Source organism: Macaca nemestrina, chromosome 10, assembly GCF_043159975.1.
Source record: "Macaca nemestrina isolate mMacNem1 chromosome 10, mMacNem.hap1, whole genome shotgun sequence".
Lineage (NCBI taxonomy): Eukaryota > Metazoa > Chordata > Mammalia > Primates > Cercopithecidae > Macaca > Macaca nemestrina.
In genome coordinates, this window is record NC_092134.1 from 114,888,674 (window position 1) to 114,904,499 (window position 15,826).

General features: G+C 41.0%; 1 protein-coding gene and 1 pseudogene across 2 annotated transcripts; one reads left to right on the forward strand and one right to left on the reverse strand.

Annotated features, from left to right (window-relative positions):
• LOC105492162 (liprin-beta-1-like) overlaps window positions 1-15,826 on the reverse strand; it is a 120,098-nt pseudogene that overhangs the window by 62,413 nt on the left and 41,859 nt on the right.
• Window positions 2,567-5,705, forward strand: LOC105492161 (uncharacterized protein C12orf71). 2 transcript variants are annotated; one of them, XM_071072007.1, is made up of 3 exons: window positions 2,567-2,672; window positions 4,227-4,788; window positions 5,297-5,705. In XM_071072007.1, the coding sequence occupies exons 2-3, from the start codon at window positions 4,264-4,266 to the stop codon at window positions 5,600-5,602; spliced, it is 831 nt and encodes a 276-aa protein (XP_070928108.1). In that variant the 5' UTR covers window positions 2,567-2,672; window positions 4,227-4,263; the 3' UTR covers window positions 5,603-5,705. The 2 variants fall into 2 exon arrangements, with proteins under 2 accessions (XP_070928108.1, XP_024651922.2); XM_024796154.2 differs by having other exon boundaries at window positions 2,573-2,652.

A 15,826-nucleotide genomic window follows, 5' to 3' on the forward strand; every position in this document is an offset into this window, starting at 1 on the left:
CATACCATCCTAACAATGATGTCTGTCATTGCTATTTCTATGATGCTTTAGAAAGAAAAACCTAAATGATTATATATTTTTCTATGGCAAAAAAAGAGTGTGTTTCAGGCACTTTCATGACCTGAGTTGTATATACTAAAAGTTGTGTGTACACACACACAGATTGTAGAGAATATATCTGATATGGTTTTGCTGTGTCCCCACCCAAATCTCAAATTGTAGCTCCCATAATTCCCAAGTGTTGTGGGAGAGACCTGGTGGGAGGTATTTGAAACATGGTGGTGGGTCTTTCCTGTGCTGTTCTTGTGATAGTGAATAAGTCTCATGAGATCTGATAGTTTTATAAAAGGGAGTTCCCCTGTACATGCTCTCTCTTGACTGCCGCCATGTAAGACATGACTTTGTTCCTCCTTTGCCTTCTGCCATGATTGTGAGGCCTCCCCAGCCACATGGAACTGTGAGTCCATTAAATCTCTTTTTCCTTATAAATAACTCAGTCTTGGGTATAACTTTATTAGCAGTGTGAGAACAGACTAATACAATAGCTCTACAAATATACTGTAGAGAAATGGTATAAATAAGTAAAATTTCAAGTTTTCTCTGAGGGTGCCTCCCTTTGAAGCTCTTCTGTCCTCAGGATCACTCTAAACTTTGCTGGTTTAGGCTGGGAAATCATTTCTTCTTTATATTCAGTTCAGAGTGCTCCATTTCCATGAGTAATGACAAAACATAGTTTCCACCCCTACCACCTCCACTCTAGCTGCATGGAGAGGAAACTACTTATGAATTCTTTTCTAGGCCCCCAGAGTTCTGGAAGGCAGTCACTGAGTTTTCATGAAAAGCCAGAGCAAGGACTCCAGATCCCATTATGCCAAAGAGGAAGCTGAATACTTATTTTAAATTTCATTTTAGCCTGCCCCAAATGTGGACATCATTGTTAGGCCAGTCCCGTATACCATGTGTACCTTTTGCAAGTCTCTTAGAACAAGCTGTTCCCCTCAAAGGATTTTCTTCCAAGGAACCAGAACATGGATTTATTTTGGCCTGGATCAGCTCCCCCAGGAATCTTCCAGGGAGGAGGTGGGTGGTCAGCCTCCTGAGACAAGAGTGTGTAGAGGTCAGGATATGGGCTCTGAGCCAGACTACCTATGTTTGAATCCAGGTTCTGGGTTTATGATCGGGGAATGTGAGGGAGTTATACAAATGTTCATGCCTTGCTTCCTCTTTCTATTGAATGGGGCAAATGATGATATTTAACTGATTGAGTTGCTGTGAGGATTAAAAAATGACACATGTAAAGTGCTTAGTACAAGACCTGGCATATAATAAGTGTTAAATAAGTGCTAGGGAAAATTAGCCAGGCATGGTGGTATACACCTATAGTCTTAGCTACGTGGGAGGCTGAGGAAGTTTGCTTGAGGCCAAGGAATTTGAGGCTGCAGTGAGCTATGATGGCATCACTGCACTCCAGCCTGGGCAACAGAGTAAGACCCCATCTCTAAAAATAAAAAAATGAAATAAAATAAATGCTAGGGGGCCGGGCATGGTGGGTGGCTCACGTCTGTAATACCAGTACTTTGGGAGGCCGAGGAGTGCGGATCACTTGAGGTCAGGAGTTTGAGACCAGCTTGACCAACATGGAGAAACCTCATCTCTACTAAAAATACAAAACGTTAGCCAGGTGTCATGGCCCATGCCTGTAATCCCAGCTACTCAAGAGGCTGAGGCAGGATAATTGCTTGAATCCGGGAGACGGAGGTTGCAGTGAGCTAAGACCATGCCACTACACTCCGGCCTGGGTGAAAAGCAAGACACCATCTCAAATAAATAAATAAATAAATAAATAAATAAATAAATGTGAGGGAACATGTGGCTTCTGACTTAAACACCTTCCAGGATTAATCCAGGTCCACAGTCACCCAGGGGAGTTGTGGGCAGTCTGTGGGCACCTGTCAGGCTGCATCTGTTGGGTAGTAGAAGCTGCTTCTTTCTAACTCTAAGTCTGCCTATTTCTTCTATCATGTCATCAGAATTCCTTAAACATCTTATTTAACAGAATATACAAATTTAAGCCAGTTCTACAGTGAAAAACCTGAGAGTGAGTCATGGCAAACTTTAACTGTAATCTTGTAAGATGGAAATGGAGATAGACAAATATTGGGAAAAGATCTTAAGAAAATTGATGAATCCAATAGGTAGGTCAGATAAGCATTTCTTGGTTTTCTGCTTTCCATTTGTAAGCATGTCTGTGTGTGTGTGTGTCTGTGTGTGTGTGTGTGTGTGTGTGTGTGTGTGTGTGTATGTTTATACCCATGGCCCTTATTTAGAGCTCTAAATCTCCTAAGGACAGGAACCACCTGCCACCTGACAAGAGAGAAGTAACCTCCATGCATTTGTCCTTCTACCCTCAAGAGGGATCCTCTTCAGCCCAGGATGGTATAGACATAGATTATTTTGGAAACAAAGGCATAGATTCTGTGGCTTTCTATCCCCTCTTTTCCTTTTCCCTTTCCACATTCCTGGCTCTAACTTGGTTCTTTCTGTTGCCATGGTAACCAACAGTCTCAGAACACAGACTTCTGACAGCTGGACTTTTAGCCACAGAGACTCGGGATGTGAAGGATTTCTCATGTCTCCCCTTTTGCCTCAGGAGTTAGCAGCACTTCTTCCATGTGGGCAGCCACTAGGGCAGGGTGTGACAGTGTGTGGTGTGTGTGTGTGTGTGTGTGAGAGAGAGAGAGAGAGAGAGAACGCGCACATGCGCACGTGCATTCTTCCAGCCCTACTTTGGGGCTTCACAGAAAAAGCTGGACTAAACAGTGCCATCAGATGATGGGAGGATGGGCATCTAAATACCAAAACCTTTCTGGAAAGTAATTTGGTATCAACTACCACAAGACTTTAATATATTTGTGGGGTTTGGGCCATTAATCCTACATATAGAAAAATAAGAGACATACTCTTAGATTTATGGAAGATTTATGGAAAAGTGGGTTTACTAGAGATTTATTTAGTAAAGGCAGTAACTACCACCTAATTGTCATTAATAAGAAGTGGTTAAAAATTGCAGAGTAACCATATATATGTTTGTTGTAGGCTATGGGACAAAATAATTTCAGTTTCAACTGATGTCATATCCACACTTACATATATGTATATGTGGACATATTGTATAAATGTACAGATAAGTATATGTGTGTTTATATAAACAGAAAAGATAAGGAAGTCTATCAAAATGTTTTGATAGTTATCATTATCTTTAGAAGGTAGGACTATAGCATATTTACTTTCATCTTCATACTTTTCTATATTTTTCCAATTTTATACAATGATCATCCTTTTCTTTTATGACACAAGATCTTACAACCATAGTAGGACAAATGTTGAGAAGTGGAGATGCTTAGTAGAGAGGATTATAACACAATGAAATAAGTTTTGAAAGGGAGAAGGCTGCCTCTTCTGCCCTTCACTGAGAGATTATAAAAATTGGATAATACTGGCCGGGCCCGGTGGTTCATGCCAGTAATCCCAGCACTTTGGGAGGCCGAGGCGGGTGGATCACAAGGTCAGATCGAGACAATCCTGGCTAACACAGTGAAACTCCTTCTCTACTAAAAATACAAAAAATTAGCCGGGCATGGCGGCACACGCCTGTAGTCCTAGCTACCTGGGAGGCTGAAGCAAGAGAGTCTCTTGAACCTGGGAGATGGAGGTTGCAGTGAGCTGACACCACACCACTGCACTCCAGCCTGGACAACAGAGCAAGGCTCTGTCTCAAAAAAAGAAAAAAAAAAAAAGAAGATTGGATAATACTTCTATCTAAATGGGGTAGTACTGAATAGAAAAGGGAATAGGGCCGGGTGTGGTGGCTCATACCTACAATCTCAGCACTTTGGGAGGCCAAGGTGAGTGGATCACCTGAGGTCAGGAGTTTGAGACCAGCCTGGTCAACACGGTGAAACCCCATCTCTACTAAAAATACAAAAATTAGCCAGGTGTGGTGGCGGGTGCTTGTAGTCCCAGCTACTCGGGAGGCTGAGGTTGCAGTGAGCCAAGATCGCACCACTGCATTCCAGCCTGGGAGGCAGAGTGAGATTCCATCTTAGAAAAAAAAGAAAAAAGAAAAGGGAATGGATAAGGTTTTTGTTTAAGTACTATGATTCTCTTCTCCCCAGTCCCATCTATTTTTTTCTTTTTCTTTTTTTTTTTTTTTTTTTTTTTTGAAGCTTCTCGAGTTGAGAGAGATTTGTGCCTTTGAACTCCATGGCATATTCATCCTCTAACAGCGACATAGAGGACTACAACTCCAAATCCAATTCCAACCTGAGCCTCTCTGTGGGCTATTTCCCCTGTGAGGACACCCCCTGTGAGGACACAACCTCCTGTGAAGACGCAACTTCCAAGGATCCTTCCATCCACTTTCTCCCTCCCATCCAAGGGGCATGGGGGACTGAAAGGATAAGGAGATGCATGAAGAGACAAGACCAAATTCAGGATGAACCAGAGCAGTTTTGCAAACTAAGTATCTTCCTAGCCTGGGACGTGGACGTCAGCTCCAACAACACAGACTCAATAGCTAATAGGCTTCTAAATGGAGACAACCAGTGGATAGATGAGTTACCAAAAGAGAGAACAAAACTGTCTGTCAGCAAACTGAATAATCTTGTGCAAGAGTTTCAGACATTTCTAGAAAATCTGAAAGATGATGAAGATGATGACGCTGTATTTCCTGAAATGACTCAGAAAGATTTCCAGCTGTCCGGCGGCTCCCCTCCGGAAATGGTTCAGGTCAGTCATCAAGAACATGATGCTTGTCAAAACCTGCCCAAGTGCAAACCACCAGAAAATAAAGATGTTATGTAGTCTCCACAGACTCCTCTAAGGCTTAAGGAACATGAGCTGGCTGAGGAGAGCAGAGATGCCTCACAGGACAGCAAGAGATAGGCCTGGGTTGAACCACAGAATCTTACCACCACTGGGAGGAGACAGGTCCCAGGGAGTCTGACATGATACCAGTGGGAGACAGATAACAAGGAAGGGAGTCAGGGTGAAGCTGTAGGGAAAAGACTGAGGAACGCTTAGGGAAACAAGAGGGTAGCAAGCAAGGAGAAGGGCTAGCAACTATGTCTCCCTCCCCACCAAAAACGTATATGTTTAGTATTAATGAGCATTGAAACTTTGCATTGACACTTGGGCTATTTTTGGTAAAAGGATGTGAGTTCCACAAATGAGTAAATGTTGACTTGGCTGCTGTCATGGTTATGCCTACCTAACACGTCCTTCATTTTCGTGGCAGATGATAAGCCAGGCAACTGCCAGCCAAAGGACAAGTGCTCCAGAGATCTCCTCAATCCTGTCAGAGCAGCCGGAGAAGGATGACACTCCTTCCCACACACAGGCCCAGTGCTGCCTGAACTTTGGGTGGGCCTTCAGCTGGCTGAGTCAGCGTATCCTCTCCCCTCTGCTGAGGAGAGATCACCCTGTGAAGGCCACCAAGAGTCCCCATCGGCCAGCACCAAGGAAAGGACTCTTTCACAGAGGCAAGAGAATTCAACCTCAAGAAACTCTTGAATTAGGACATCCCATACAGACAGATTTTTAAACTTTTTGGAAAGTTTAAGATAATCCATAATGAGGATTCCATTAATAATCCCCATCAGTTTATTTTTTCCTCAATAAACAAAATAAATGCTCTTGTTACCCCATGTCTTCCTCTTCCAGCATACCATCTTGACTCACATTTCAAGCATATGTGGGCCAGGCGCGGTGGCTCACACCTGCAATCCCGCGCTTTGGGAGGCTGAGGCAGGTGGATCACCTGAGGTCAGGAGTTTGAGACCAGCCAGGCCAACATGGCAAAACCCCATGTCTACTAAAAATACAAAAATTAGCTTGGCGTGGTGGTGGACGCCTATAATCCCAGCTACTCAGGAGGCTGAGGCAGGAGAATCACTTTAACCTGGGGGCAGAGGTTGCACTGAGCCGAGATCACGCCACTTCACTCCAGCCTAGGCAAAAGAGCGAAACTCTGTCTCAAAAAAAATAAATAAATAAAATAAAAAATTAAAATTAAAGAAAATTTTTAAAAAAGAAAAGAAAGTATATCTGTTGTCTAGGAGACAAATTTATTCTCAGGAAATTTTAAGTAGTATTATGCTTCCTAAACTGAAGTATTGTTTTTCTCTCCTCTCACCCATTCTTACTCTATTTTACCCTAGTTTATCTATTTTATGTGTTTTAACCTATTTTATCATTAACCCAAATCCCAATTTTCAGTAGGCAGCAGCGTGACCCATCAGATTTCCACAGTGGCAGGATGATTTGGGTTGAACTTGCAGGGCTTGAGCGAGTGGCAGTGGGTATTAAGTCACTGAGGAAATTAATTTTCATTTCAGGAGCTCGGACAGCAGTTCTGATACTCCCCAAAGACCTGACGAGTCCCAGAGACTAGACCTTCTAGCATGTGTTGCCTTGACTGTAGTAGTGGCCCACTTAGGAGCAATGTGAGGACTGTGAACACTACTTCACCACTCTAAGTCTAGCTCTCCTCGTTCAAAAGATGTGGAAGATAATAATACATACTTCACAGGGTTAGTGTGAGAGTTTATGAGGTAACACAAGCACTTGATAAATATTATTACTGTTGTTGCAAGTAGACATTCTCCTGAGGAACTCTCCAGACAACTTGTTCAAGGGATATCTAAGAATGAGAGTTAATTAAGAGTCAATTCTTGTTGCAACATTTCCCACACAGAGCAGTATTTACCAAAAGTTCAGGGTTTTCAGCAAATCTTAACCAAGTCCTCTCCCAACCCATTCCATTCTGCCCTCTGAAACTCCTTTGCAATTGTCATTGAACGTTCCACTAAATGTCAACTTCTTTGAGGAAGGCTGCCCTCAGCCTTCTTGTCCTGACTCTTACCTCCCCAGCATCTCTACCATCCTCCTCATTCAACCACAGGTTCACTCAACGTCCTCCTTCTTCTGCTGGCACTACCATCCTGTGTGACCTTCAGAGTTTATGTGGCAAAGCATATGACTCCTCAGTTTCAAATTCCTTCCTTTCCTCAATTTCAATTCCCTATCCCTCTCCTTCCTCTCTTCTTCCTTCCTTCTACAAATATTTAGCAAATAGGAGTGCCAGATACTTTTCTAGCTTGCAAAAAAACAAAAAAACAAAACAAAAAAAAACCCTCACTCTTTAGGCTCAAGCAACTTATTTAAGACATAAAGTTAGGCAAACATATGATTATAAAGGGTATGAGTTATAATACTCTGTAGTGAGTAAATACTGAGTTCTAATGAAAAAAATAACCCATTCAGCATGGGGAGGTTGGTTGTAAAAGGTTTCCTATATGAGATTCTTTAAGTTATAAATGAGATTATTTAAGGTGGAGGACTTTAACTGACTTTAATTAGTATGGAATGGAGGTATGAGATCTTGACTGGTTAATAATGCATGTGAAAGATGGTGTGGTGAATATGGCCCAGGAAAGGCAGTACAGTAGGAGGGAGGAGATAAAAAAAAAAAAAAATAGGGGCCTTTTAGGAATATACACTCAAGGTCACACCCTGAGACCTCTCACTTCTTCTGCCTCCCTGAGAACACCTGCCTAACCCACAACTCACTTGAACACACTCCTCCACCCTTGCCTGCTCTTTGACTTCACCAAGATTTGGAGTCCTATCACCACACCCGTTCCCCAACTTCCATCCACTTCCGTCTAGATCCAACCCATACGCCTCCTTCCCAAACTTGGCATGTCTACCACATCTAGTAACATCTGCCACATCTTGCCCTTCTCTTCTCCCAAATCTTAAAATCTATACCTACCAAGTTCCCCAAGGGGACCCTCTTGCTCCTCACTGTAGCCAACACAAAAAACCATAGGGATTTCCCTCTGCATTCCCTGACTGCCTGGGAAACTCATCCTTAAAGATCCTGCTCTAGAGTTACTATGGGACAATACTGATCCCTCAGAACAGGATCATGACCCTCCTTTAGCTGCCCCCTAGTCCCTGCCCTGCCACTTTCTTGCCACGACCTGTACTTTTCAGTCCTCTTTATAGATCTATTTTACCTGTAGACTGTGAGCTCTCAAGGACAAGTACTAGGTCTTAGTTCCTTTTTATTGCAAATCCTAACACAGTGTGCCAGGTGCAGTGGCTCACGCCTGTAATCCCAGCATTTGAGAGGCCGAGGTGGGTAGATCATTTGAGGTCAGGAGTTTGAGACCAGTCTGGGCAACATGGTGAAATGTTGTCTCTACTAAAAATACAAAAATTAGCCATGTGTGTGTGGTGGCAGGTGCCTGTAATCCCAGACACCTGGGAGGCTGAGGCAGGAGGATCATTTGTACCCAGGAGGCAGAGGCTGCAGTGAGCTGAGATAGCACCATTGCACTCCAGCCTGGGCGACGGAACGAGACTCTGTCTCAAGAAAAAACAACAACAGAAAAACAAAATCCTAACATGGTGTTTAGTACTGAGTAACCTAGCTCTCTGACTTTATGTAATTCTTTATATGTTCTTAATACATCCTGTCTATATAATTTTTAAAAAGTCAAATACAACAGCTTAAAGAGTTGCTATTCTTTAAGTCAAAAGTGACTGGACAGGTCAGAAATAGGAATGAAAAGGGAGGCAGACAAGAAGAGAACATGGCCATCAAGTAGAAGTCAAATGAGATGGCAACCTATCAATTGAGAAATCTATTAAGACTAAAGGAATTCAGAAACTAAATTGAAAATTTAATTCAACAAATATGCCTGGAGCGTTATTGTTGCTTTAGACTAGACACTGTGATAGGCCTGAAAGAAAGATGACATCTCTTACTCTCAAGAGACTTGCAACCAGTTTTATTATTTTAATTCTTACTCTAGTAATTAAGCTCTAGGACAAACTCCACCAAAATACTTTAGAAGACTGTCTACACGGACTAAGATGCACTGTTATTTAGTAAGATTTCTGACAAACTTGTGTTTATTCATCAGTGTTTTATAAACCTGCTTGGCAGGTATGAACCTGTCCCTAAAATTTAAGCAATGTGCTTTGCAAGCCTTTACAATAAAGTAAGCCTTCCATGCCCTTTGAGGTTGAGTGTCATGCTATATATTAGAAAGCAGGACAAAGTATTTTAAAATAAGAAATATCTCAGTATCTCTTCATTACAGTTTCAAATATGTTATCAGCCAGGCACAGTGGCTCATGTCTATAATCTCAGCACTTTGGGAGGCCAAGACTCAAGGATCACTTGAGCCCAGGAGATTGAGACTAGCAAATTCACGGCTCAAGAGAATGCACGGGTACAAGTCTAACTGGCCACAAGAAGAGTGTCTAAAATCCTCTTATGAAACAAAAGAAAAATAAAGCAAATTATAAATGATTTCCTAGAGAGTGCTAAAGTCCTTACTCCAATAATAAGGAACAATTTTGTTGACTTAAAAGGAACAGTTAATTGCTTCAAAAATATATCTCCTCATTATAAATTGCAAGTAGGAGAACTTATATAGCATACAGGACAATCTCCAATTTCAAGATGAATGGGTGGGTTTTATATTGCAATGCCTGGAGTCAATCTTTTCCTGCCACCTACTAATACCTCAAACAAATAGAACAACGCTGTGCTTTCAGAAGTGAAATAAGATCTTCATCAGATAACACTCACTGAGTGAGCCAGTCATGAGCAGAATGAGTAAAAAGCCTCAGGATAAATTCCCCCAAAGGATTATTAGCCTAGATCAAGAAGTACCAGGACAAAACAATTTCGGCTTTATCCCACCTTTCAAAGGAATTCCATGGTTTTAATGCCCATTTGATTTCAATATAATATGCTTTATAATGAACTATTTCTAAGACATTTTCAAATGGTATGGTATACACCATAGCTTTTCAGATTGTGGCATTGAAAGAAAATTCATCTCATTACTACTGAATTCTCTCAGTCCAAAAGAAAATCAGAATGGCAATTTATTTAGTTTTCCCTCATCTGCATGAGTAAAGATTAATTTAAGTACAAATCTCTAAAAGAAAGAGGTCTCACCCTAGGGTAGAGGTTTCCCACATACCCACTCAGAAAGGAAAAGAAAACCCTTCAAACATCTTCATAGTTAATGTGTGTTCGGATAGTCGTTTTCAAGTTTCACTTTCATCGATCCTTCTGTCATGCATCTTTGGGGCCAAGATTTTCCTCAAGCAGAGCATGGGGATGGAAAGGAGAATTTTTCTTCATTAAAATGACTTTAGAAACCAAGTTAGTACCATATTTCAACCAGCAATGTAATAATTGATTCATATAAGGATCAAAAATAGATGCTAAAACCATTCAGTGAATCACTGTCAGGGAAAAAAACATGCACATAGTCTCTAAGATGACCCCGCAGGTGCCTTCCTAGTCATCAAGAGGATTAGGCACCTTTACAATGGAGAGGTCTGGTCAACACCAACTTAGCCAAGTGATTAAACTTAACCTAGCTAATATCATGCACCTTCTGAAGAGCAGCAATGTACACTTGCTAGCAATGTTTAATTTGAATCTAATTATGAGGACACCAACAGTTAGATGAATCTAGACTATAGCACATTTTACCAGACAACTGTCTTGGACTTTTAAAACATGTTAACATCATAAAACACAAAATAAGAAAACACAATAAAGACAGGGAGACAAGAGAGCTCATAAAAGAGATGAAAGAAACATGACAACCAATTGCTCTTTGTAATTTTTTTTTTTTTTTTTTGAGACAGAGTCTTGCTCTGTTGCCCAGGCTGGAGTGTAGCGGCGCAATCTCGGCTCACTGCAAGCTCCACCTCCCGGGTTCATGCCATTCTCCTGCCTCAGCCTCCTGAGTAGCTGGGACTATAGGCACCTGCCACCACACCTGGCTAATTTTTTGTATTTTTAGTAGAGACGGGGTTTCTCCATGTTGGTCAGGCTGGTCTCAAACTCCTGACCTCAGGTGATTCACACACCTCGGCCTCCCAAAGTGCGGGGATTACAGGCGTGAGCCATTTTTGATGAAATCTTTGATCAAAACCAAAAGCAAAACAAAAACTATGGTAAAGGGCATTTCTTTTTCTGAATGTGAACTGTACATTAGATAATATGATCGAATATTTGCTGGGCATAATGAGAATATAATGTCTATGTAGGAGAATGTCCTCGGTTCTTAGGAAATTTAGATATTTAAGGATAGAAGTGTCATGATATCTGCAACTTACTTTCAATTTGTCCAAGAAGAAAGAGAGAGAATGAGAAAGTAAAGATGAGGAAAATATAAAGAAAAGCTCAGTAAGTAGGTAGCACAGATCTCTATTAAAGTATTACATCTGCTATATTTGTATGACAGTAATAGCTTATGAGGTATATATATGTATGTGTGTATATATATATATTTAAAACATTAAACATTTACTCTAAACAAAACTTAGATAATAATTTGATTTCTCAAGTGATATAAACTGGGCAAATTCTTTAATCCGGATTCATTCATTGATCCTGGCACCTGCCTTTGGGTTCACAGCTGGCTGAAAAGAATTTTAAGTCTCATAGATTGATAAATATTCATCCTTCAAGTCCTAACTATAAAAAGCCAAATTGGTTCAGTTGAAAGCAGACTAGCATCTAGGTAATTTTCCAGAACATGTAAGATTTCAGGAGTTTATCTAGCTTTGCTGAGATTAAAAAGAATAATTTTTGCCAAATGGAGAGGTAGGTCCTCTGTCCTTTGAAATGTTTGCAAGTTTCAAAGCCTGAATATCTCATGTTTACCTTCAAAACACAGTACATTTCTGTTTCTCACAAATCAAGAACAGCCTGACACTTATAATACTAATAATTTCTTCAAATTGTTTTGACGTTTTCTTTTATTTTGAGCAGTGACAGATTGTTCTACTTCTTCTAACCTAACAAGAACAGGCATAGTCACCATATAATGTATTGTGCATTCTGGGGGACTTCTGAGAGTGAGAGTGTGCTCTATATAGTCTTTTGTTGTTGTTGAGACAGAGTCTCACTCTGTGGCCTAGGCTGGGGTGCAGTGGCATGATCTCTGCTCACCACAACCTCCTGGGTTCAAGTGATTCTCATGCCTCAGTGTCCCAAGTAGTTGGGACTACAGGCATGCGCAATCACACAGGCTAATTTTTATATTTTTAGTAAAGACAGGGTTTCACCATGTTGGCCAAGCTAGTCTCAAAATCATAGCCTCAAGGAACTGGCTTTTTGAAAAGATTAACAAAATAGATAGACAGTTAGCCAGACTAATAAAGAAGAAAAGAGAGAACAATCAAATAGATACAATAAAAAATGAGAAAGGGGATATTGCCACTGATCCCACAAAAATACAAACTACCATCAGAGAATACTATAAACACCTCTACGCAAATAAACTAGAAAATCTAGAAGAAATGGATGAATTCCTGGACGCTTACACCCTCCCAAGACTAAACCAGGAAGAAGTCAAATCCCTGAATAGACCAATAACAAGTTTTAAAATTGAGGCAGTAATTAATAGCCTACCAACTAAAAATGCCCAGGACCAGATGGATTCACAGCCAAATTCTACCAAAGGTACAAAGAGGAGCTGGCACCATTCCTTCTGAAACTATTCCAAACAATAGAAAATGAGGGACTCCTCCCTGATTCATTTTATGAGGCCAGCATCATCCTGATACCAAAACCTGGTGGAGACACACACACACACACACACACACACACACACACACACACACACACACAATTCAGGCCAATATCCCTGATGAACATCAGTGCAAAAATCCTCATAAAATACTGGCAAACCAAATCCAGCAGCAAATCAAAAGCTTATCCACCATGATGCAGTTGGCTTCATCCCTGGGATGCAAGGCTGGTTCAACACATGCAAATCAATAAACATAATCCATCACTTAAACAGAACCAATGACAAAAGCCACATGATTATCTTAATAGATACAGAAAAGGCCTTCGATAAAATTCAACACCACTTCAAACTAAAAAGTCTCAACAAAGTAGGTATTGATGGAACATATCTCAAAATAGTAAGAGCTATTTATGACAAATCCATAGCCAGTATCATACTGAATGGGCAAAAGATGAAGCATTCCCTTTGAAAACTGGCACAAGACAAGGATGCCCTCTCTTACCACTCCTATTCAACACAATACTGGAAATTCTGGCCAGAGCAATCAGGCAAGAGAAAGAAATAAAGGATATTCAAATAGGAAAAGAGGAAGTCAAAATGTCTCTGTGTGCAGATGACATTACTGCATATTTAGAAACCCCCATCATCTCAGGCCAAAAACTCCTTAAGGTAGTAAACGATTTCAGCAAAGTCTCAGGATGCAAATCAATGTACAAAAACCACAAGCATTCCTGTACACCAAAAGTAGACAAGTGGAAAACCAAACCATGAGTGAACTCTCATTCACAATTGCTAAAAAGAAAATAAAATACCTAGGAATACAACTTACAAGGGACATGAAGGACCTCTTCAAGGAGAACTACAAACCACTGCTCAAGGAAATAAGAGAGGGCACAAACAAATGGAAAAAAAATCCATGCTCATAGATAGGAAGAATCAGTGTCATGAAAATGGCTATGGGGCATAACTGAACAAAAGGCAGCAGAAACTTCTGCAGACTTAAACGTACCTATCTGACAGCTTTGAAGAAAGTAGTGGTTCTCCCAGCATGGAGTTTGAGATCTGAGAATGGACAGACTGCCTCCTCAAGTGGGTCCCTGACCCCCGAGTAGCCTAACTGGGAGGCACCTCCCAGTAGGGGCCGACTGACACCTCATACGGCCGGGTGCCCCTCTGAGGCGAAGCTTCCAGAGTAACAATTAGGCAGCAACATTTGCCATTCTGCAACATTTGTGGTTCTGCAGCCTCTGCTGGTGATACCCAGGCAAATAGGGTCTGGAGTGGACCCCCAGCAAACTCCAATAGACCTGCAGCTGAGGGTCATGACTGTTATAAGGAAAACTAACAAATAGAAAGGACACCCACACCAAAACCCCATCTGTACGTCACCATCATCAAAGACCAAAGGTAGATATGACCACAAAGATGGGGAGAAACCAGAGCATAAAAGCTGAAAATTCTAAAAATCAGAGCGCCTCTTCTCCTCCAAAGGAATGCAGCTCCTTGCCAGCAATGGAACAAAGCTGGATGGAGAATGATTTCCACGAGTTGAGAGAAGACTTCAGATGATCAGTAATAACAAACTTCTCCGAGCTAAAAGAGGATGTTTGAACCCATTGCAAACACGCAAAAAATGTTGAAAAAAGATTAGATGAATGGTTAACTAGAATAAACAGCATAGAGAAGGCCTTAAATGACGTGATGGGGTGAAAACCCTGGCACAAGAACTACATGACACGTGCACAAGCTACAGTAGCCAATTCGATCAACTGGAAGAAAGGGTATCAGTGACTGAAGATCAAATGAATGAAATGAAGCAAGAAGAGAAGTTTAGAGAAAAAAGAGTAAAAAGAAATGAACAAAGCCTCCAAGAAACATGGGACTTTGTGAAAAGACCAAATCTACATCTGATTGATGTTCCTGAAAGTGATGGGGAGAATGAAACCAAGTTGGAAAACACTCTTCAGGATATTATCCAGGAGGACTACCCCAACCTAGCAAGGCAGGCCAACATTCAAATTCAGGAAATACAGAGAATGCCACAAAGATACTCCTTGAGAAGAGCAACTCTAAGACACATAATTGTCAGATTCACCAAAGTTGAACTTAAGGAAAAAATGTTAAGGGCAGCCAGAGAGAAAGGTCGGGTTACCCACAAAGGGAAGCCCATCAGACTAACAGCAGATCTCTCGGTAGAAACTCTACAAGCCAGAAGAGAGTGGGAGCCAATACTCAACATTCTTAAAGAAAAGAATTTTCAACCCAGAATTTCATATCCAGCCAAACTAAGCTGCATAAGTGAAGGAGAAAGAAAATCCTTTACAGACAAGCAAATGCTGAGAGATTTTGTCACCACCAGGCCTGTCTTACAAGAGCTCCTGAAGGAAGCACTAAACATGGAGAGGAACAACTGACACCAGCCACTGCAAAAACATGCCAAATTGTAAAGTCCATTAATGCTAGGAAGAAACTGCAAAAACTAACCAGCAAAATAACCAGCTAACATCATAATGACAAGATCAAATTTACATGTAACAATATTAACCATAAATGTAAATGGGCTAAATGCTCCCATTAAAAGACACAGACTGGCAAATTGGATAGAGTCAAGACCCATCTGAATACAGAGTGTGCTGTATTCAGGAGACCCATCTCATGTGCAGAGACACACATAGGCTCAAAATAAAGGGATGGAGGAAGATCTACCAAGCAAATAGAAAACAAAAAAAAAGCAGGGATTGCAATCCTAGTCTCTGATAAAACAGACTTGAAACCAACAAAGATCAGAAGAGACAAAGTAGGCCATTACATAATGGTAAAGGGATCAATTCAACAAGAAGAGCTAACTATCCTAAATATATATGCAGCCAATAGAGGAGCACCCAGATTCATAAACCAAGTCCTTAGAGTCTTACAAAGAGACTTAGACTCCTACACAATAATAGTGGGAGACTTTAACACCTCGCTGTCAATATTAGACAGATCAACAAGACAGAAAGTTAACATGGATATCCAGGAATTCAACTCAGCTTTGTACCAAGTGGACCTAATAGACATCTACAGAGCTCTCCACCCCAAATTAACAGTATATACATTCCTTTCAGCACCATATCACACTTATTCCAAAATTGACTGCATAGTTGGAAGTAAAGCACTCCTCAGCAAATGTAAACAGAAATTATAAC